General features: G+C 48.2%; 8 protein-coding genes and 1 non-coding gene across 9 annotated transcripts; 5 read left to right on the top strand and 4 right to left on the bottom strand.

Annotated features, from left to right (window-relative positions):
- Positions 1-1,198: 1,198 nt before the first annotated feature.
- On the top strand, positions 1,199-4,697 carry V1508DRAFT_19383 (Nup93/Nic96-domain-containing protein). Its single transcript, XM_066936178.1, has 3 exons — positions 1,199-2,614; positions 2,663-4,195; positions 4,316-4,697. Exons 1-3 carry the CDS (start codon positions 1,391-1,393, stop codon positions 4,394-4,396), a joined length of 2,838 nt encoding a protein of 945 aa, XP_066797405.1. The 5' UTR covers positions 1,199-1,390; the 3' UTR covers positions 4,397-4,697.
- A 1,763-nt stretch (positions 4,698-6,460) lies between these two features.
- Positions 6,461-8,177, top strand: V1508DRAFT_350716 (protein-tyrosine phosphatase-like protein; the record flags this gene model as incomplete). The annotated part of the gene is made up of 2 exons (XM_066936790.1): positions 6,461-6,782; positions 6,835-8,177. 2 exons carry the CDS (start codon positions 6,461-6,463, stop codon positions 8,175-8,177), a joined length of 1,665 nt encoding a protein of 554 aa, XP_066797404.1.
- Positions 8,178-8,614: 437 nt separating this feature from the next.
- Positions 8,615-10,358, bottom strand: V1508DRAFT_350968 (Ribokinase-like protein; the record flags this gene model as incomplete). Its single annotated transcript, XM_066936799.1, has 2 exons — positions 8,615-9,952; positions 10,098-10,358. 2 exons carry the CDS (start codon positions 10,356-10,358, stop codon positions 8,615-8,617), a joined length of 1,599 nt encoding a protein of 532 aa, XP_066797403.1.
- Positions 10,359-11,735: 1,377 nt separating this feature from the next.
- Positions 11,736-12,091, top strand: V1508DRAFT_412540 (uncharacterized protein). Its single transcript, XM_066939639.1, has one exon. The coding sequence runs from the start codon at positions 11,821-11,823 to the stop codon at positions 12,046-12,048; it is 228 nt and encodes a 75-aa protein (XP_066797402.1). The 5' UTR covers positions 11,736-11,820; the 3' UTR covers positions 12,049-12,091.
- Positions 11,779-11,850, top strand: V1508DRAFT_t19. The gene has a single exon. It is a non-coding gene; the product is annotated as a tRNA-Gly (tRNA).
- On the bottom strand, positions 11,968-14,370 carry V1508DRAFT_412539 (uncharacterized protein). Its single transcript, XM_066939638.1, has 2 exons — positions 14,159-14,370; positions 11,968-14,098 (listed from the first exon to the last, which is right to left on the bottom strand). Exons 1-2 carry the CDS (start codon positions 14,243-14,245, stop codon positions 12,128-12,130), a joined length of 2,058 nt encoding a protein of 685 aa, XP_066797401.1. The 5' UTR covers positions 14,246-14,370; the 3' UTR covers positions 11,968-12,127.
- A 42-nt stretch (positions 14,371-14,412) lies between these two features.
- Positions 14,413-15,836, bottom strand: V1508DRAFT_366750 (uncharacterized protein). Its single transcript, XM_066937372.1, has 2 exons — positions 15,268-15,836; positions 14,413-15,215 (listed from the first exon to the last, which is right to left on the bottom strand). The coding sequence occupies exons 1-2, from the start codon at positions 15,714-15,716 to the stop codon at positions 14,594-14,596; spliced, it is 1,071 nt and encodes a 356-aa protein (XP_066797400.1). The 5' UTR covers positions 15,717-15,836; the 3' UTR covers positions 14,413-14,593.
- Positions 15,837-15,948: 112 nt separating this feature from the next.
- On the top strand, positions 15,949-17,052 carry V1508DRAFT_412534 (RWD domain-containing protein). The gene is made up of 3 exons (XM_066939637.1): positions 15,949-16,168; positions 16,228-16,578; positions 16,631-17,052. Exons 2-3 carry the CDS (start codon positions 16,234-16,236, stop codon positions 17,000-17,002), a joined length of 717 nt encoding a protein of 238 aa, XP_066797399.1. The 5' UTR covers positions 15,949-16,168; positions 16,228-16,233; the 3' UTR covers positions 17,003-17,052.
- A 659-nt stretch (positions 17,053-17,711) lies between these two features.
- On the bottom strand, positions 17,712-19,493 carry V1508DRAFT_412529 (helix-loop-helix DNA-binding domain-containing protein). The gene is made up of 2 exons (XM_066939636.1): positions 18,630-19,493; positions 17,712-18,578 (listed from the first exon to the last, which is right to left on the bottom strand). Exons 1-2 carry the CDS (start codon positions 19,348-19,350, stop codon positions 17,992-17,994), a joined length of 1,308 nt encoding a protein of 435 aa, XP_066797398.1. The 5' UTR covers positions 19,351-19,493; the 3' UTR covers positions 17,712-17,991.
- Between the last annotated feature and the right edge of the window lie 23 nt (positions 19,494-19,516).

Below are 19,516 nucleotides of genomic sequence, written 5' to 3'. Positions count from 1 at the left end.
CCAGCCTAGTTATACACATGAATCCAATCAAAATTTATTAAAAAACCATTCACGTGGAGCCCAATGTTTCCTCTTGCCGATTGCAACGACGGAGGTGTCAATCTGTCGCGATTTGTTGCGGTTCAAACTATGTCCATACGGAGTCCTTTCTAGTTTGTAAGTCGTACCCATGCACGAACATCCACTCAATGTACGAGCTGTCAGAGTCCAGGAAATAAAGCACAAGGCAGCCGGACCGAGGACTTTATTGCGTCCGTCTTCATTGATATCAGCGTTCATTTTCGCAGCAACCAGTTTCAACCAAACATCAGCATGTAGCGCCAGTCGCAGCCTAGTAGTTAGAGGCTCATAAATCACTCACACCAAACTAACGGACTTCAAACGCATACCGCAATTCCTTATTCCAGGGACCCCAGGACCTAGAGTATCCGACTCGTTGGGATTCTGCAGATAAGTTAACAGGTAGATATTTCCGGAGGACATAACTTGAAGGTGGGCTCGTCTCGTTGTGAGTGAGAAAGAAACCCGCGATCATGATTTTGACTCACGCTGGCCACTTTGGCCGGAATCTAACCAACAGGACCCATACCTCGTAGATAAGTGATGAGAATTCCGATCGGGGCAGATACACAGTCAGAGTCAGAACTTCAGAAGCTGTTGAGTTGAGATGGCCTAATAGATGGTTTAGTGGTAATATTGTCATCCTTTATCTTGTAGCTAGTGTTCGTCTATATTATTGTAATTAATTTTCTTCAGTCTTTGGAAGTAATTGCGGGTCAATGGCGACTGTAATCTGGCTGTAGGCTCTCTAGACACGTTGTGTTGACCAAAAAATAGCCAATGTGGTTTAGCAAGATCATATACACATAATAAAAGACAAGAATTCTCTTGCCATCCGTGCTTGCGCATCCTTAGTCACAATGTTCTAACAGAGATTGCCGAGAGCAAGTTATGTAAAAGGATTGCTATCACGGGTTGCCCGCTACTGTAAGGCTGCGGTGGAACAGTTAATCTACCTCTGGGATGTCTTGATTGTGACATAACAGTAAGGCGTATCTACTCATTTCAATCGACTGATACTTAGTTGGAAGGCAGACCCAAGGAAGAAAATAAACAACACGGTACGAACCCCATTTCACGTCAGCAATGAACGCGAGCTCCCCAACTCAACGCGGTATTCGCGAACTTTTCGTTAGCAACACTACTTCCAAATTATTTCAAGAAATCAAGAACACCCACGTACCATCCTCGACCTTCGTCACTTCTACGATTTATATTTTCGTCTGCTGGTTGATTGTTCTATACATCGAATTTGTGTTCAGATCCACAGCAGAGCTGGGTGCTGTCCACGCGTACAACTTAATTCCTTCAATATACACCGTCAGGCAAAATGTCATCCACAGCAACAACCACCGCCGCGCCAGCAAGTCTCACGACATCAAACACTACCACGACATCGACAACGTTATTGCCGCCTGCCGCATCACTTCTCGACCAACTTCTCGAGAACACGAAAAGTTTGCCTCGAAATGTGACGGGCCTGGGCGCGATCCAACTGGGTATCAGCGAGATTTCCTCACAGGCGCGTGTTCTCCGCGCCAAGGCGGCGCCATCTGCTGATGGCGACACGAAGGCTCATTATTTGTTAGCGGGAAGCGGGATAAATGCCGAAGATATTGCGCAAGATTTAGAGACTGTTACACTACGCACAACGGTCGAGACAACGGTTACCAGCGCCGCGACCGAGACGGATATTGCGGGATATCTACGGTATAAGAGAGAAGAAAACATCATTGCGTCGATCGAAGATTCGGTCAAACAGACGGCCCGCAAATTTGACGCGTATGTGAGCTCAAATATTCGATTGGATTGGAACTACGAAAAGTTGCTTGTTTGCGAACATTTTGGCCTGGTGCCACGCGGAACGGCGAGTAAATTGGGTGCGGAGCTAGGGATTGGCGCGAGCGGGACCGGAAGCGGGGCGCAGAAGTTGCCGTTGTCGGGTGCTGAGGCTACGCCACGGCGAACAAGGTTGCCGTCTGCTGCTGCAGCTGCTGGATGGAAGAAGTCGTCCCTTGGCCGGAGTGTGCTGGGCCCGGCTTCTGGTGTGGTGGAGTTTCCGGACGTTGGCGGGGTTGACACGTCGATTCAGCAACAGCAAGTGGGACTGCAACTGCAAAATAGACAACAGCGGTACGCGGCCGTCATCACTGCTTTGAACATCTGCAGGCTTGAGCACAGAAGTATGCCGTTGATTCCTGAGATGGCTGAAGTTTCAAAAAGCTTTGGAACTGATACGCGGACACAACAATTAAGTGATTCCTGGGTAATGCTTGGCTGTGTAATTCCAGCAGATACTCCCGAACGCAAATTTGCGAATGATTATTGTGAGAGTGCGGAAGATTCACCAGAAAGCATTCATATGCAAAAGCTTATCATGCGGGGTTCGAGGCATTATCTTGAAATGCAGTTTTTCAATCTTGTGGAGAGCGATATTGCGAAGTATCCACAAGAAGCGCAACTTGGTGGTATTCCATCAGTCGAAAATAAGATTTTGGCATATCTGAAGCTCAGATTTCTGAAGAATGGAGCGTGGATGAAGCAGAATTTACAAGTAGGGCGAACTTCCTGAATCCCAAAAATTGCGAGCTAATGATATTAGATTGTCAATAATGTACCTATATGGGCCCTTATTTTCTACCTGTTCCGTTCTGGCCATCTCCAAGAAGCGCTTGATTACACAGTTCAGAATGAAGGATATTTCCAGAAAATTGAGCGAACGTTCCCAATCTATCTTAAAGCGTACGTCAAGTCCGGGGACGAGCGCCGGCTTCCAGGAGATCTAGCCGAGCGCCTTCAGGCTGAATTCAATCATCACATTCGTGTCTACGACCCTAAGACTGATGATCCTTACAAATATGCTCTGTACAAGCTCATTGGTCGATGCGAGTTGAATAGAAAGAACATTCCGGAGGTGCTACTTATTGCAGAGGACTGGATGTGGGCACAGTTGATGATGACTCAGGATTCGCCGTCGGCGACTACAGACGTGTTTGGCGTGTCTCCGGCTGAGAGATACACATTATCCGACTTGCAAACTATGCTTGTCCAGTTTGGTGCGCGACATTTTAATCCACGGGGGAACAATCCTGGCGTCTACTTTCAGGTTCTTCTGCTCAGTGGTCAATACGAGCGTGCCATACATTACATTTACAAGTACCATCCCGTGGACGCGGTGCACTTTGCAATTGGACTAACATACTACGGCCTATTGCGCGTCTCAGCCGACACTGCATCGCTGGACGCGGACCTGTTGACAGTCGACGCTCAAGGACGGCCGGAGATCAACTTCGCCAGATTGGTGGGATATTACACTCGAGATTTCAGACGGACGGATCCTGAAATTGCAGTGGACTACCTCTCCTTGATTTGCCTGTGTGGTGACCTGAAAATTGGTGACAAGGGAGTGCAATATCTGCGGCTCTGCCACGAGTCGTTGCGGGAACTTGTTCTTGAGACGCGTGATTTCGCAGTGTTGTTGGGCGACGTTCGCGCGGATGGGACCCGTGTACCGGGCATTATCGAGCGGAAGATGGAGTTGATCAAAATAAGCGACGAACAGCAGTACTTACGGACGATCACGGAACAGGCTGCTGAGCAAGCTGATCAGGACGGGCGAACGCCAGATGCGGTGTTGCTGTACCATCTGTCCGAGGAGTTTGATGTTGTTGTCGCAATAATTAACAAGACGTTGGGCGAGTCGTTGGCGATCGCGGACTTAAGTTCGGATGAGGTTGGCGCGGGCGTGAGCTTGTCGCTGGCCGCTGCCGAGGATCCGGTGCAGCTGGCGCGGAACATGATGGCTGTTTACTCTAATAACGGCGAGATTCTACGCAAGGTGACGCCGAAGAATCGGGAAGCGTGCGCGATGCTTCTGCACATTGTCGAAGCTCGCCGGGCATTTGAGGACGGCAAGTGGGAACAGTGTTTGGAGTGCGTTGCGAACGTGAACGTGTTACCTATGGAACTGACCAATGACACGGGAAGTATCCGGCGCCGGGCGCAGCAGTTTGGTGGATTGGACGAGAGTGTGGCGAGGAATGTGCCGATGCTACTAGTGATGGCGATGGAATCTTTCGTCCGAATCACCCGTGAGATGGACGCCAGCGCCTATGGTGACGCAACGAGAAGCAAGGTGAGTGCGATAGAAATTATTGAAAGTGCGGCCCTTTCGACGATCAATACCGGCATGCAATCATATATGGCCAAGTTACATTGTGATCAGAAGTGGATCGGCTAACTTGTGTGTTAACAGAAAATTGGAGAATTGCGCACGCGAGCGAAGAATTGTATGATATATGCTGGCATGATTCAGTACCGAATGCCGAGAGAGTAAGTACTATACAGTTTTATATATTCACTGCCGGTGTTATTCTTGGCAATCTTGCTGAGATATGGAGAAGTTGTCGCGACGTCAAACCACTCTGGCGCATGCATTTTAAGTTTATAGTTGCGTGACAGGACGCAAACAATGTGATTCTCAGACGGCGAGGACAGGCGTCTGTAGCTCAGCCAGGGTCGTGATCATTTAGCAAAGTGCGTGTGGTTAACTTGAGTTTAGGGTTTATGGCCGACTGACGCGTATGGAAACGGAATTGTGAACAAATTGATCGACATATGTGTCTACTAAGTGTATAGAGTTGAGGCCGTAACTAGTGCAGGATCGCTAGGAGTGACTGTTTGGTATAGAAATAGTATGTATGGTTAAGAGTAGTTAATGTATGGGATTGTTGTGCATGTACAATAATTGCAGGAGAATAGTATTTTTAGAGCGCCTATGGAATTTCGGAATGCGGCAAGGGTTTCATATGCCTATATTTTGCGTGCTTGTACTACGAAGTGCATGTGTATATACTCATGACGAAGTGTAAGAGAGAACCAAAGGATATTTCATCTATGTCAGATCGAGAAACTTAGCCCGTGGGAGGTCGACCGTCATGGACGTAACCAGTTGTGAACATTCGCGGTGGAACTTGTGTTGTATACTCTCTATCGCCCGTCGAGGTCAGCGACGAGAGTTGCTACAAGGAGTAATCATAGACGGGACACGACAGCTGCTTCGAGAAGGAAGGTCTTACTGCAGGAAGCGATCTGCGCTGTCAAGACTCGCTTACGTTTTTAATTAGAGCTCGGTGAGGGACGACGAACTGGGTTCCAGAGTGTACATGACAGGTTGCAAGAGACCTCGGCGAGGTTGGTCGAATCACAGATTTGAAGAGCAGGCCGCCGAGACTGGACCGGGGACCGCAGTCGAGACGTGAAGTGGACCATGCCACACATTTTGGCGATGGTGGGGCGATCTGACCACGAGATGAGGATCATTTGTTTGTGCGACTTTGGGCCACGACGTGAGCAGCGAGCCGCACGGTTGCACAATTTGCACAGGCACGCGCCAAAAATACACGCACAATTGCGTCATTGCAGTCTTGACCTGTGGCGGTGCGCCCTATCTGCCCGCGTTTATCTTGTCGCGCACCGCCGTACTGCGTCATTCACAGCCACACTTCTATCGCCACTGGCACCGGACTGCGGGGTGCTACCGCGCTTCAGGCATATCCTCATTATCCATTGCAACTATATGCCACCTCTGTCTCGTCGTTGTGGCTTCAACGTCTGAGAACGGGTTCTCGCGTGCAAGTATGTCGGGTTTCCTTATTAATCCTCTCTCGCCATAACTTGCTCCTTCCTCCTCACCACTACTGACTGCTCCCCACTACTCGCAAGTTGTCTTCAACACTCTCAGTCCACTTCCCTGACTCGTCCCCGTTATCATCTCTGCTCGCAGCTCCCCGCTGGGAACCTGTTAGTGCTGCCTATGGCGTCCTCCGCTATTGACCTCCACGCTCAGTCTACCTCGCCTCATCAGCATCAGCATCAGCACCATCACCACCAGTCGAAGCAGCAGGCGCCGAGCGACCGCGGCGCCCAGAATCGACTATCAACCCGTCTCGCGATTCGCCATACACTTTCCGGAAATCTGGGTAGTCTGCCCGGACCTTCGTTCGCGCTGTCTGGACATGGCGTCTCCCTAACCCCGATGCCCCGGACTCCCGCGCCAATGGCCGAACCAGAGTCAACATTGTCCTTCTTCGATTTACCTCCTCCTCCAACTCCTCCGTGCTCCATCCCGTCTCAGTCTGACACCGAGACTGAAGGATCCTCATCGAGTGAGTCTCCAAAGTTTGACCACCTCGCTCCTACCTCATCGTTCTCCTCGACATCTTCGAATTCGTCCGACTATTCTTCCATCCCATCACGTTCAACTTCCGGCCCTGTTGCGGGTGGCCTGAGTTTCCTATCGTCTAAAGCCTCACCAATGCAGATGGGCTCATCGCCGAGACATAGTGCTGCTAGTGCTGACATCGATGCCATCCCACCTATGTGCGCGGCTGACTTGGGTATGAACATCGCATCCGCACCATCGAAGATCCTCATTCTCGACGTACGGCCGTACGCTCAATACTCCAACGAGCGCATCCGCGGCGCAGTAAATCTTTGTCTCCCGTCAACCTTACTGAAGCGGCCAGCTTTCACTGTCTCGAAGATCCTAGACTCTCTCGCAACTGAACAGAGAAATCGATTAAGCAGTTGGAAGTCTGCTAAGTCGATTATTGTGTATGATGGCTCATCCACTACTCTAACTGTCTCGTCTCCTGTGTTCCAGACTGCTCGAAAGTTCTTGAACGAGAGCGGGTTTGCCGGTCACGTATATTTCTTGAAGGGTGAGATTTGTTGTCGATTTCTATATCTGGCAGTATGCTGACTATAGCAAAGGTGGTATTTGCGAGTTTACTCCGCGATTACGTGATTTCGTCGAATTCGGTAGTGCATCCTCGAGCGCATTGATTCCTACCGCTTCCACGACATCGAAGAAGTGTGACTCGTTATGTCTGCCCATCCTGTCAGGCCTCCATCTTCCGATGTTCTCCAAAAAGCAGCCCCCAGTCAATCCATTTTTTTCCAACATTCGCCAGAACATGGACCTTGTCGGAGGTGTGGGTGAGCCTTTGCCCATCCGCATTCCGGACAACTGTACGCCATTGAAGCTTCGCAGATTGCCCTTGTGGCTTCAAGACGTTTGCTCATGTGACGGTCCGAAGCGAATTGCGGATAAGTTTTTGGAGATCGAGAAAGCGGAGAAAGGCAGACTGGAGTCCGCATTTGGTAGCTGCAGCATCGCGAATGCATGTCCTTTGAAGAACGCGTTTTCGAAGCGCGAGCCTGAAAAGCAAGAGCAAAAGTTCTCGATCAGTGCGGCATTGGAACGTGGCACGAAGAATCGGTATAACAATATCTTCCCGTATGATCATACTCGCGTCAAACTTTCCTGCTCTCCTGGCTCGTGCGACTACATTAACGCGAGTTTTATTCGCGCGCATGAAAGTACGAAACAATATATTGCTACGCAGGGACCGCTGCCAGAGACATTCACTGATTTTTGGTCTGTGGTCTGGGATCAGAACGTTCGCGTCATTGTCATGTTGACGCCTACAAAGGAAGGCGGCCAGGTCAAATGTCATTCTTACTGGCAGGATACGAGATACGGTCAACTTACCCTCAGTCCTTTGTCCGAGCAGGAAGTCGTCTTATCATCGAAGACAAACACTAAGGTTCGCATTCGCAAGTTCTCGCTTTCGCTTGCTTCGCAGCCGTTTTCGCCGTTTCGCGAGATTACCCACATTCAATATGTTTCTTGGCCTGATCTAGGCACGCCTGCGGATCCCATCGATATTGTTGCCCTCAGCAAGCTCGCCAGTCAGTTTAACTCTGCTGACGGTGGCGAGGCGGATGCAGTTACTCTGCCCATGGTCGTTCACTGCAGTGCGGGCTGTGGACGTACCGGTACGTTCTGCACCGTCGATTCGGTGATTGACATTCTCAGTCGCAATAATGAATCCGACAGTCCGTCGTCTCGCCAGACCGAGGATTTAGTTGCGGAGGTCGTGCACGATTTGCGTACGCAGAGATTGTCGATGGTGCAGTGTCTCCGCCAATTTGTCATCTGCTACGAGAGCATCCTCGTCTGGAAGCTTGACCAGCTTGAGGAAGAGGACAAGGTTGCCTTGCAATTCGAGGACGGCAATTGTGAGAAGAAAGATGTCGAGATGACGGAGTAAAGCATATTGCAGCGCTGACCAAATTTTGAACTTTCATTGAATCGTTGTCAAGAGTAATCTCTAAGTGCAACTGGCTAGAAATAATTGGGTGTCGGAGTTAAATGTCTCTGCGTTGGAAAATATCTTATCTGAGGAAAACTTCTTGTAAAACTTGGTGGAGTTGGTGATGTATAGCATTGGAAGAGTAGTTGAGTAGTTGTATTATATGGATTTGTCGTTCACATTGGAAATAGGTCGTTTGGTCTGTCGAAATTTTTGTCAAGGCATTTGAGCTATGGAGTTACTTGTTTTGTGTATGAAGCGATGTCTAATGCATAGGTATATGAGTATCAGCGATAGATAGTTAATAGGATCTCATCATTATCGAAAATCATGAAGTAATATATATGCAAATATAGAACGCTTGCAAAGCCATTGATACAACGAAATCCAGTTTACTATTGCAATTTCTTTATTTCAGGACTAATGGCGAATCTGCTCATGAGAGTCAGTACTGCGGCCCTCTGAGCGCGGTCCACGGTCCTGGCAATAGCGTCAACGTCGGCCAATATGTTCTTGATTCCCCGCTTATCAGCTTCTACTAATTCCGACAACAAGACACCAGCAAAAGAGTCCCCAGCGCCCGTGACGCTGACAATGTCGCCTGTGACTTTATGGGCGGCGTGATGTCGGACGAGGACACAGACGTTCTCTCCCTGACCGGCGATTTTCGTACCGCGCCACATGACGAAGCCAGGGCCAGTGGACAGTTGCCTGTGTCCGACCATACGGCCGCGAACTTCGCTCTCGTTGACAAGTTGCACTGTGATCACACCTAGCTCGCCCATCTTGATAAACAAGTTCGGCGTGAAGGGAAGTAAATGCACGGCCATCTGCACCAACCCCTTCTCGACAGCTTGCTCCATGATCCCACTTTCCCTTGCCATCCAAGCGATCGCAGTCTGGAAGTCGGTAGTAGTCCCCATTGCATCAATGACGTCCCACCAGTCTTGCCGCTCAAACAGGCCCAATTCGCGAGCATGTGAAAACAGGCCCTCTAATTCGATAGAGTTCGGAGTCATGACGTCCACAGCCGGTGGATTCGGCAATACATTTGTCACGCCAACGTCGCCTAGTTCTAAGATTACCTGGGCCCTCATCACAGAAGTTGGTTCCAACAACACCTTCGCGCCTGCTTCCCGTGCACACAAGATCGCTGTGGAAAGTGGCTCGCGGTTTAGATTCGCGTCAATGCCTACCCAGTGCGGTGATTTTCCGGCGCGGGCGAACTCTGATTTAATGTGTGCGGGCGATAGTTGCTCGACAAGGCCCATATCCGCGCAAGCGAGGATCAAGTCGCCTTTGCAGTCGTGCATGGCGATGTACTGTGCTGTTCTACCGTCCTCGATGACCAGCACCCCGGATAGGTCCGGGGAAGTTGTCGACGTAAGATTCAAAACCGCTGGCAAGTCGCGTGCTTCCGGCCCGACGGCTGAGATCATTCGGATTGTCGTGTCGGGCGATGACGCATACGTTGTTGCCAAGCAGAGGTTGAAGCCCACTCCGCCTGGTGTCCGATGAATCGCGCCTGGGTTCGAAGTGTGAATCCAGCTCGATTGCCTGTCGAGGACGCCGTAGGTAAGGTCACAGGTTAAGTCGATTGCGACGGCACCGACAACAAGACAATCTGCGGCGTCGCTTGTCTGTGCTAGCTCTAGAGTCGGTGGAGAGATTGAATTAGGAGCTGGTGTGAACGTAGACGGAATTGCAGGCTGTAAAGCTGACGAAGGTAATATCTATGAGACCAAAATGTATGAATAACCAGTGCTATATTATCTTAACATGTCAAGTTACTACAAAGTGTCGTATATACAGGATAATCAATTTCATCTCTATATTTTGTTGAACAACTGGTCTATATGCATAAAATCATTATCTCACCTCGTCATTCGTCTTGTTCGCAATCTCGCTTAAGGCCTTGGCGATGCCGACTCCCACTTTAATGTTATTCTTCACAAACCCGACGTTTGATTCTAACGACCGCCCGTCCGTGAGATCGAGAATCCGGTTCAGCAGAAAGGGTGTGATCGCTTTGCCCTTGATACCGGCTTCTTGGGCAGATATGACGGCTTTGTTGATTATCGCGTCGATTTCACCGGCAGGGATGTCGAACTCGTGGGGTGCAGGAACACAAAACAGCATCCCCGATTGTAATTGAAGGAGTGAATTCGCGTCTAAAATGTCAGTTATCATCAGCGAAATAGATCAATTGGGAGTTCATACGAATGACAGCAGCAGCTTCCTTAGGAGTCTCGAAATTAAATGGTGACGGAATACCCGAATCTCGGGAGTAAAAAGCCGGAAGATTGACACCCTTGGGGCCGTACGTTGACACATGCACACCCTTGGTCTCCAAATACTCAAAGGTCTTCTCCAAATCCAAAATTGCTTTGGCACCCGCGCTGACAACAGCAACTGGCGTCCGCCCGAGCTCCTCAAGATCGGCTGAAATATCCATTGTTGTCTCTGCGCCGCGGTGGACGCCGCCGAGACCACCGGTCGCGAAGACGCGGATGCCGGCCAAGTGCGCAAGAATCATTGTGCCGGCAATTGTGGTGCCGCCTGTAATGCCATGTGCGACTGCATATGCCAGATCGCGGCGCGAGATCTTGATGAATGAGCCGTCTTTCGGCGGCTGACAGAGATACTCAATTTCTTCATCCGTTACACCGACAGTCGGGCGGCCTTTCACGAGGGCGATGGTCGCTGGGACGGCGCCTTCCGCGCGGATGAGCTTGTTGAGGTCGTGCGCCATATCTAGGTTATGTGGGTATGGGATGCCATGAGTTAGGATTGTCGACTCGAGCGCAACGACAGGCTTGTTGGCGCGCACTGCTTCGCTGACTTCAGGGTCGACGGTTATATGCGAGGGCAAATTGTGCATTCGACGATTGGCTCGCAGACCGCGGAGATGGAGACGAGGCAATGGCCTGGGTGTAAGTCGCATGGTGTCGTCGGGGCCAGATTTAAATTGCGGGCCGACTAGACAATTCAACAGGCGAAGGGCTTGATGCTATATAATACCAGCGGAGAAATATGCGGATGTAGATGGGAGGGACGCCGCCGATGGGTCGTGCACTTGACCAAGATTTTTGGCTGATAGGTTTTCACAGGCTTGGAGTCGTCTCGAAAAGTCAGCCGATTCCGGGCTTTCTCCTATTTTAAGGTTGGCGATGTCGGCGACTCGGTGACTCGTCCACTCCACAAAAATAATTCTGCGCATGTTGTTGGCCTGTCGGGTGAGCCATCATGCCTACCTTATCGAAGGCGCTATTTGTGACAGGAATAATGTGGGTCTAGGTAATTGCACAATGCTACTCTTCAAGTACGAAGACTCATGATTCCAATTTTGCAGCATATCTAATCTACCAGTAGGAGTATCGTCTTGATGACGCACATTTTTGTCTGTAATTAGATATTCCATATTATGATGTAAGAGCGGGTGCTTGTCTTCATGATGTAAGCCACTTGTTTTTTGATTGAAAAAGCCGATGTATTAGTAACTAACCCTGCATGCATTCATTTGAGCGCGCTAGGTTCATCGCATCATTACTTGCCCATCGGACGGTTAGTGTAGTGGTTATCATATTTGCCTTCCAAGCAAATGACAGGGGTTCGATTCTCCTACCGTTCAGTGAAGTTTTATCTACTTTTTGCATATTTTTCGCTGAATTTAAACTGTTCAGTTGATGGATCGTTGCATTATTGTGAAGGAAAATCCACACGACATAAGGCTGTGGTTAGGGTTATGCACGGCGTTAAAACGTCAGATATATTAGAAAGCAACCTATTCTTTATGCAAATTCCCAGCTATAAACCTTATGTGCCCTGATAATGCACTTAATTTAATCCAACATAATAGCTCTTTGTGACGCGCACACATATGTTCACGTGCCGAATTATACACACCACTATATCCACCCTTCCAATGCGAGCATGGCATTGTCCATTCGTCGTCGTCCCTCTTCTCGCTTTTTCTCGTCGAACGATACTTCGACGCTAAGCTTCCCCAGCGTCTCGATAAATTTCTCTAGCATCCGCTTATGCTCCATACCCAATTTAATAATATCATCAAATTCTGATCCCGGAGGTTGATCCCAAGAGAAATTGAGCATCTTGTCATCCGAGAACCATGATGGAAGGAACTGATGACTTGTCGGCTTATCGTACACCGGAGTCGACACAACTCGCTCCCTGTAGGGTCGCGAACTCTTCCCTTTGCTGCTTTTCTTGCAGGAATATGTTGGCTGCCTAATATCCGCCGATGCTGAATTAGACTTGCGGTGACGTGTATGTCTCGGTGGCTCTGGCTGGGCGCGGCGTTGCTCTTGTCTCGGATGAGTTGACGAGCTGTTGCTGCTACTGTGCGCTGCATCCGCAACCGGACGAACAGGATTTTTCTTCGGAAGTTCAGGCGGGACATCGGGGTACTCGTCAGCGCTAAAGTAGGAATAGGCACTTCCTTTGCCCGAAGAGCCTTGCATTGATTGAGGCGCAGTTGGCTCTGGCTGAGCAGACTTATGCTCAACCATTGGGTCAGACGCGCTTACCCATGGTGATCCATGTGAACTATACGAGGACATGTCCGCGCTACTTGCGCCGCTGAACTCTCTCGGTCCACGAGGCCTACTCAGCGGACGTTGAGAAAAGCTAGAAATTCGTCGATGCTTTTCTATGTCCAAGCCATGAATGTCTTCAGTCAAAGAAACTTGTTTCATTTCACCTACCTGACCCTGACTTGAAGATTCTATTGTAATGCCTAACTCTGGATACCGCTGTTTAGTTATATTTTGATCCTTGTATTGGCCCGAGACAGTAGCTATTTCAACTTCCGACATCGGCTCCGGCTGACTGGCGCTCTTTTCTTCAATATCTTGAGCAATTTGCTGAGCCTGTAACGGTGCAATATAGACTGATGAGGGCTGTTGTCCTCCATACGCCAGAACCACCGACTGTGCTCGACTAGGCCGAAAGGAAGATCTGTCGGTAACAATGCTACCCAGAGAAAATCGGCTCATTCTCAGATAATTTTCCATCGCCGGTGAAGACATTGCTGAAGTACGCTGCTCAGAATTTCCAGGCATAACTGTGGTCGTTAGGTCACCACGAGGAGACGACACTGATTGCGTACTCATATTAGTCTCATGAGTAGCTTCCTTCAGCCCGTCTTTGATCTCGGTAACATGCCCTCTAAACTCTCGAGCTTCCTTCAATAAATTGACAATATCGGCCGTTACCGAGGTATTCGGTCTTTCCTCGACCGAGATCGGGAGAGTGTCCGTCGCAGTTGCAATTGGGGTCTCCATACCCTCGACTGCACCCGATATAGTCGACAACGCCTTGGATCCCGATATTGGTGGGGACTGCGTCATGGAAGTGATGCTCACTGGCTCTGACGTCGACCTTCTCATTGACTGAGTCTGAGCCTGTTGCCATGACGCCCTATTCCCACCGATTGGGCGCAGCACAGAACTGCTGGATGACGACATGTCGAATTCGAGGGGATTCTCCATCATGAGCTGATGCTCTATTTGACGCAAAAGATCTACATGACTGTATTGAGGTGCAGTATCCCAACGGCCGAGGGTTCGTTCTTTCACTTGAGAGTTACGCGATGAAGGCTGAGCTTGCCGTGATCGCGACGATTCCCCAATTTCTTCATCCAGTGCTTTCGTCTCGATTTGAAGTTGAGCAGTGTTGCGTAGCTGGCGTTGCTGCTGCAGGTCTTCGGTTGCCGAGATTGTTGTCGCGCTGTCCCTTTCTTGGAGCTGGCTAATTGTGGCCTGCGGCGCAATCGGTCCAGAGATCGCTGCATTCCTCAATGAACTCTGGCTCTTCGTTATAGAAGCTGATCGGGCGAGTGATAATCTGGCATCGACTTCCTATTGCCCAATTACTCCTCGTACCCCTTTGTCGTACTGCTACAAAACAATGAAGCTCACCTTCAGCCGCTTTTTGGCCTTCGCGAGCATGCGCTCGGTATAACGTCTACTCAGAGCTGTAGTCTGAGCGTCGTTCTGGGTATCCATAGTACCTATATTATGACCATGATCCGTTTGTTGATGTTGGTGAAGCTGGTGCACAGTAACGTGCGTGAAATAAGGCTGCACGCGAGAGTTATGCTGCGCGCTCGTCCCCCCCACCCCCAAAACAAGCACATTGGGAGGCAAAGAACGAAAGATCCATTCAAAACGGCAACAGGAAAATAAAATCAAACTTTAATCTAACTCTAAATTATCTTACACCCTGTCATTACGACAATGCCAACAAACTTTCATATCAAAAAATACATTAAGGGCAACAAAAATATTAATCTGACCGGATATGCAAAATATTGATAAAGCTTATCAATACAAACAAGGTCATGCCATCCCTCATTAATCTTCCTCGTCGTCGAGTATATCCAGCCAGTCCTGTTCCGCTTCTCCTTCCTTGGCGCTCGCGTCATTGCCATTTGTTCCAGTCTCAGTGCCTGACAATTGTCTTTCAGCTTCGGCAACACATTTCATCAATTCCTCCTTAAGTTCTTCCGGATCCTCTGACCCATTTTCGATAAGTTCCAGACCGGCTTGGAAGCCCTCGTATGCAGAGTGTAATTGGTTTATATCGCCGGATTGCGCATATTGCTGAGCAGCTACTAAACCAGAAAGATACCACACCTCAGCTATCTCTTCATCCAAGTCAAGAATCCGCTTGCACGCAGCTTCGGCGACCAAGAACAATTCTGTCTCGATGCAATATCTCGTCAAAGTCTTTAACGCTGAAATTTGAGCAACTTCATCCAAGCCGTCTTCGGATATTGTTCGATCCGCTTTGTCTGCAGCAACTGAATCACAATACAAATCCCATGATCGCTGAAGTGCGACGCGAGCATCGCTGTTTCGTTGCTGCGATATGCGAATGGAGGCAAGCGTGGAGTATGATTCCTGGTGATTAGAGTCCACCATTAGCGACTCCGCGATCAATGATTCGCAAGTAGATTCTGCCTCAGGTTCCATACTAACCAATGAGTAAGCATAGGGCTGTATGTTGGACTCCGAAATACACGTACCATAAATCCGTCATCCAGATCTCAATGGAAGAGCACAATGCATCGCAAAGCTTCTTTCTTAAAATGACCTTCCGCTCTTCAGTCATCTGTTCGCTACTTAAATCTTTTCGTAGTCCGTCGCAACCTATTCTAAACCACTTGACAGCGTCATATCCACCCGACAATTGACCCAGCCATAAATATTTTTCATAGCCACCCTTACTACCATGGGCGTCGTCCAACTGTGCGGCTTTTATGAAATAATTATATGCACTCTCTGCATGCGATTCTCCGTTAGGCTCATCTGGAAGCGCAGATATTTCCAGATGTGACTGTGCTAATATGTCCAGTATCTCAATGTTGTCCAGATCTGACGTTTGATATGGCGAAAGAGTAGATAGTGCCTCGTATGGTTGCCGACTTTGGAGCTGATCTCTCGCTGTCGCTATTGATAGCTGTATTGTCGCCATAGCAAACTATAATACCACTCAAGACAGATTTCTGAAATGCTAATAATTGCAATATCACGATCAATTGCCTGGGAATAATAGTGTTGTAGACGATAGTTTACAATAGGAAATATGTACTCGAGATCCGGTCGAATATCCCGGTATCAGAATTTTTTAAGACTACTCCAATTTCAATCCCTAACCCTATGTGAGTAGTAAGTGCAAACGATAAATAACTACCACTTAAACGTGGAGGAAATCAACGAATTCTGGTATCAAAATTGCGAGATTTTTTTTTTTTTGTTTGAGCAGCCATTAAACTTTTGAGAGTATCTGGAACGCCTTAATTAAGTCTTGCTGCTATAACTCAGGTGATTCAACTTTCTGGTCCCGGAACGGTCAGCTATTCCTATCGCAAGTGAACGGCAGTGATCGTTTATAAATTTTTATACAGTGCATTGCATCTTATTACAGTAAATATTTTAAAATGTCTCTAGACTGTGCAGTTATCGCCTTTACTTATTATATGTAGGGCACTATGGATCCCGAGGAAGAGCGCGCCCAGGAGCTTGAGCTTTTGCAGTCGATGTATCCCGATGAAATGACAGTTCTTTCTCCAACAGTATTTACGATTTCAACACATCTTGAACCGCCTACATCCTCGAGCGGTGGTACATTGAAGAGCAGTAATCAGTCACTGCTGGTGCGGGTAGAGTATACCGAAAATTATCCCGAGACTGCTCCGGTCATCGAGCTGAGTTTAGAGCAAGTAGCTGTCGAGACGGACGACGCGGAGGATGGCAACAATGGGAAGGTTTTTGAAGAACTAATTGTATTGGACAATTCGGATTTGGGAGCATTAAACGAGAAGGCAAGACAAGAGGTAAGTTCATTAACGATTTGGTATATACACTTGCGTTCTGACATTTCAATAGGCAGAGGACAATTTGGGCTTCCCGTCAGTGTTCGCCATAATGTCGTCCCTTAAAGATCAGGCGGAGTCTATTCTGCAGGGGAAGCAAGCTGAAAGAGAACGGCAACGGGAAGCTAAAATCCGAGAAGAGGAGGAGAAAGAGCAAGCCAAGTTTCGGGGGACACTCGTGAACCGAGAGAATTTCTTTGATTGGCGACGGAAGTTCAAAGCAGAGATCGCAGCATTGGTAAATAAAGATGGCAAGGATGAAGAGACTAGGAAAAGGCCCACTGGCAGAGAGATATTTGAAAAGGGTCTTGATGGAAGTAGGCATAGTGATGAGGACGATGATGAGAGTCTACAACAGGGGGTGAAAAATGTAAGCATATCATAGACGAAGTGCATTTGCAGGTCTGACAAGACACAAAATAAACTTGATTGCATGATATCCTCGTGATATCCCCATGTAATTACCCATAACCGATATGACGCCTGGAAATAATTGAAACTGTCTCATATCCGCATGTCGCTTTCGTCGAAATCGTCGTCCAGTTTGACTGTACCCCTGATGTTAGATTTCAATAATAACAGGTTAACATCTGCTCTTACCAAGTACGCCTTCACGATCGCAGACCTTCTCAGATTCTCTGGCTATTTCTTCTTCATATCTCTTGGAGTCCCATTTAAATGCTGAGGGAATGCCATTCTGAGGTTCAAATGTATCATTGTCTTCGGCGGGCAGCGATGCCATGCCTTGCGCGTGAGATCGAGCAGCGGGCGGGATTCGGCCTATGCCACTCCAGTCAGTATTACGGTTTCAATTAATTGTTATTGTTCAAATCCATACTGCGACTTCTGTGTGACGACGACATTACGTTCCGATTTGGCCGTTGGTCGGGATATCAAGAATAGCAGCGTTGGATAGAATCGGAAGTAGGGTTCGATGTAGCTAGCTAGCACTGGACTGGGTCACGGTTCAACGTTCAATTGCATCTGAGTCTCAACATTATAAACTGATATATTAGCAGCAGCGATAAGTGATGGAAATAAAAATTACTAGAATAACAAGAAGGATCTCGCTATATATCATGGTCTCTACAAAATTTTGAATTACCAATTCTTTATTATACAAATCAGGAAAATCGTACAAACAATTCAACGCAGGACCACATGTGACCAACGCGCAGAGAAGTTAGACTGTATACATGTATGTGTATATACAAGTACAAGCTGTAAGATAATAAAAACAAACGTAATAACTCCTTTATCTCCAAAACAATAGATGATTCAAACCATTACGCGCGAAACTTTACAATACACATCAGCGAAACCCCACCAACTCCCAATATATCAACGTTTACATTTGAAAGATCATGAGAACCTTTAGCTAAGGTCCATTCCATTATAGCCACGGTCATTGTCTGATAATTGTTGGGGACTCGCCTGAAAGACGTTATCATCGTAATCAAAGTCGCCATTAAAGTCGTCGTTATTATCATTGCTGCTACCAGGAGTTTGATCGAATGCTCCCAACCCATGATCAACTGTTTGACCTTCAGACCTACTAGTGTGTGTATTTGTAGATAAATTGCGAAGAGTGGACAAATTCGAAGGCTCTGAAATGATGCCATGCTGCTCTTCAAGTTTCTGAACCTTTCGCTCTAGCTCCTCGTTTCGCCGTCGCTGTTCCTCCAGAATGGTCTGAAGTTGCCTAATATAATCAACGCTCTTCCGCAAAATTATTCCCTTATTAGGTTTTCCATCCTTTCCCGTGGCAGATGCAGACACCGCTGATGGTGTACCGGCGGTTCCACCTGGTGTGGACACTTCCGTTCCTACGCTCCCGCTGTTGACCCCTGCACCGCCAGATCCTCCACTGCTGAATCCCGTACCAGCAAGCAAATGCTCGGGAATAAGAGATGCAAGCTCTTGGATTTTTTCGTTGATATTATCACGCCTTCTGCGTTCGACTTCAGATAATGGTCAGCAATGCTAAAATTCCCATAACAACCTTCTCATACCAGCATTGTGCGATTCTCTTCGCCGCCTCCGCTTCTCCATCATAAGCAATTGCTGCTTGTCCGTATCTCCATGAGGGAGAGAGGACCCAAGGCCCTTAATTGCCGTGGGGGGAGGTGATGAGAAACCTTGGTCGAAACTTCCGGGAGGAGTATTCCAACTGGACGAATCAGGCACACTAACACTCTGCAAATTTGACTGCTGCTTTGGAATATAATCGTTGTCGTACAGGAACCTCTGGGTATGACTCTCAGGACGTAATGGCCGTGAGCTTCCGTTATTGAGCTTCTGAGGAATCGGTCTCTGGTTAACCATAAAATCGTCGAAGGGCGAAGTCGAGCTTGGAACAGGTGGAGTCATATTGACATGTCGCGACGACGGCGACAAATAGGTTCCCATACCAAGATTTGGTGCTCCGGTCAGACTGCCATGATTATTACCACCATCACCCATGGGCGCTACTCCTTCAAAGCCTCCGCCGTTCACATCATTGTAGTTCATATCCGTGCCTCCCAATCCTTCGAAATCCAACAAATCCGCTTCTGGAATCATTGATGAAGATAAATTTCCATCGTCAAATGAGCTGAAACCCCGCGTAAGCATTTCCCTGGACATGAGTTCTGGATTGCCGGGTGAAGTTGTCGCAGGATATCCGCCCGCTCCGACTCCGTAGTACATCGAATCGGGGTCGGGTTTTATGAACGGTGGCGACTTATACGACATCTCTATAGCTTCTTATTAAATTTCCAATTGTTGATAATAGTGCTTATATGATAGCCGAAGTGCAGACAAATTTGGATGATAATATGCTGAATACGTTCGGTGGATTCTGTGGGCTCCGCGATCGACTAGTTCGCGATGCTCTGCGTCCGCGACCAACCTCTGGCTT

This window comes from Lipomyces doorenjongii (genome assembly GCF_038497915.1).
Source record: "Lipomyces doorenjongii strain NRRL Y-27504 unplaced genomic scaffold V1508scaffold_10, whole genome shotgun sequence".
Classification (NCBI taxonomy): Eukaryota; Fungi; Ascomycota; class Lipomycetes; order Lipomycetales; family Lipomycetaceae; genus Lipomyces; species Lipomyces doorenjongii.
This window is presented reverse-complemented; position numbering and strand designations above follow the sequence as displayed.

Coding starts and splice junctions, on each gene's coding strand:
- V1508DRAFT_19383 (XM_066936178.1), top strand. CDS start 1,391: ATGTCATCCACAGCAACAACCACCGCCGCGCCAGCAAGTCTCACGACA. Junction 2,615..2,662: donor GGATGAAGCAGAATTTACAA/GTAGGGCGAACT, acceptor TAATGATATTAG/ATTGTCAATAATGTACCTAT. Junction 4,196..4,315: donor GTGACGCAACGAGAAGCAAG/GTGAGTGCGATA, acceptor GTGTGTTAACAG/AAAATTGGAGAATTGCGCAC.
- V1508DRAFT_412540 (XM_066939639.1), top strand. CDS start 11,821: ATGACAGGGGTTCGATTCTCCTACCGTTCAGTGAAGTTTTATCTACTT.
- V1508DRAFT_412539 (XM_066939638.1), bottom strand. CDS start 14,245: ATGGATACCCAGAACGACGCTCAGACTACAGCTCTGAGTAGACGTTAT. Junction 14,099..14,158: donor AGGCCAAAAAGCGGCTGAAG/GTGAGCTTCATT, acceptor ATTGGGCAATAG/GAAGTCGATGCCAGATTATC.
- V1508DRAFT_366750 (XM_066937372.1), bottom strand. CDS start 15,716: ATGGCGACAATACAGCTATCAATAGCGACAGCGAGAGATCAGCTCCAA. Junction 15,216..15,267: donor ATCTGGATGACGGATTTATG/GTACGTGTATTT, acceptor CTCATTGGTTAG/TATGGAACCTGAGGCAGAAT.
- V1508DRAFT_412534 (XM_066939637.1), top strand. CDS start 16,234: ATGGATCCCGAGGAAGAGCGCGCCCAGGAGCTTGAGCTTTTGCAGTCG. Junction 16,579..16,630: donor ACGAGAAGGCAAGACAAGAG/GTAAGTTCATTA, acceptor ACATTTCAATAG/GCAGAGGACAATTTGGGCTT.
- V1508DRAFT_412529 (XM_066939636.1), bottom strand. CDS start 19,350: ATGTCGTATAAGTCGCCACCGTTCATAAAACCCGACCCCGATTCGATG. Junction 18,579..18,629: donor AAGAGAATCGCACAATGCTG/GTATGAGAAGGT, acceptor CATTATCTGAAG/TCGAACGCAGAAGGCGTGAT.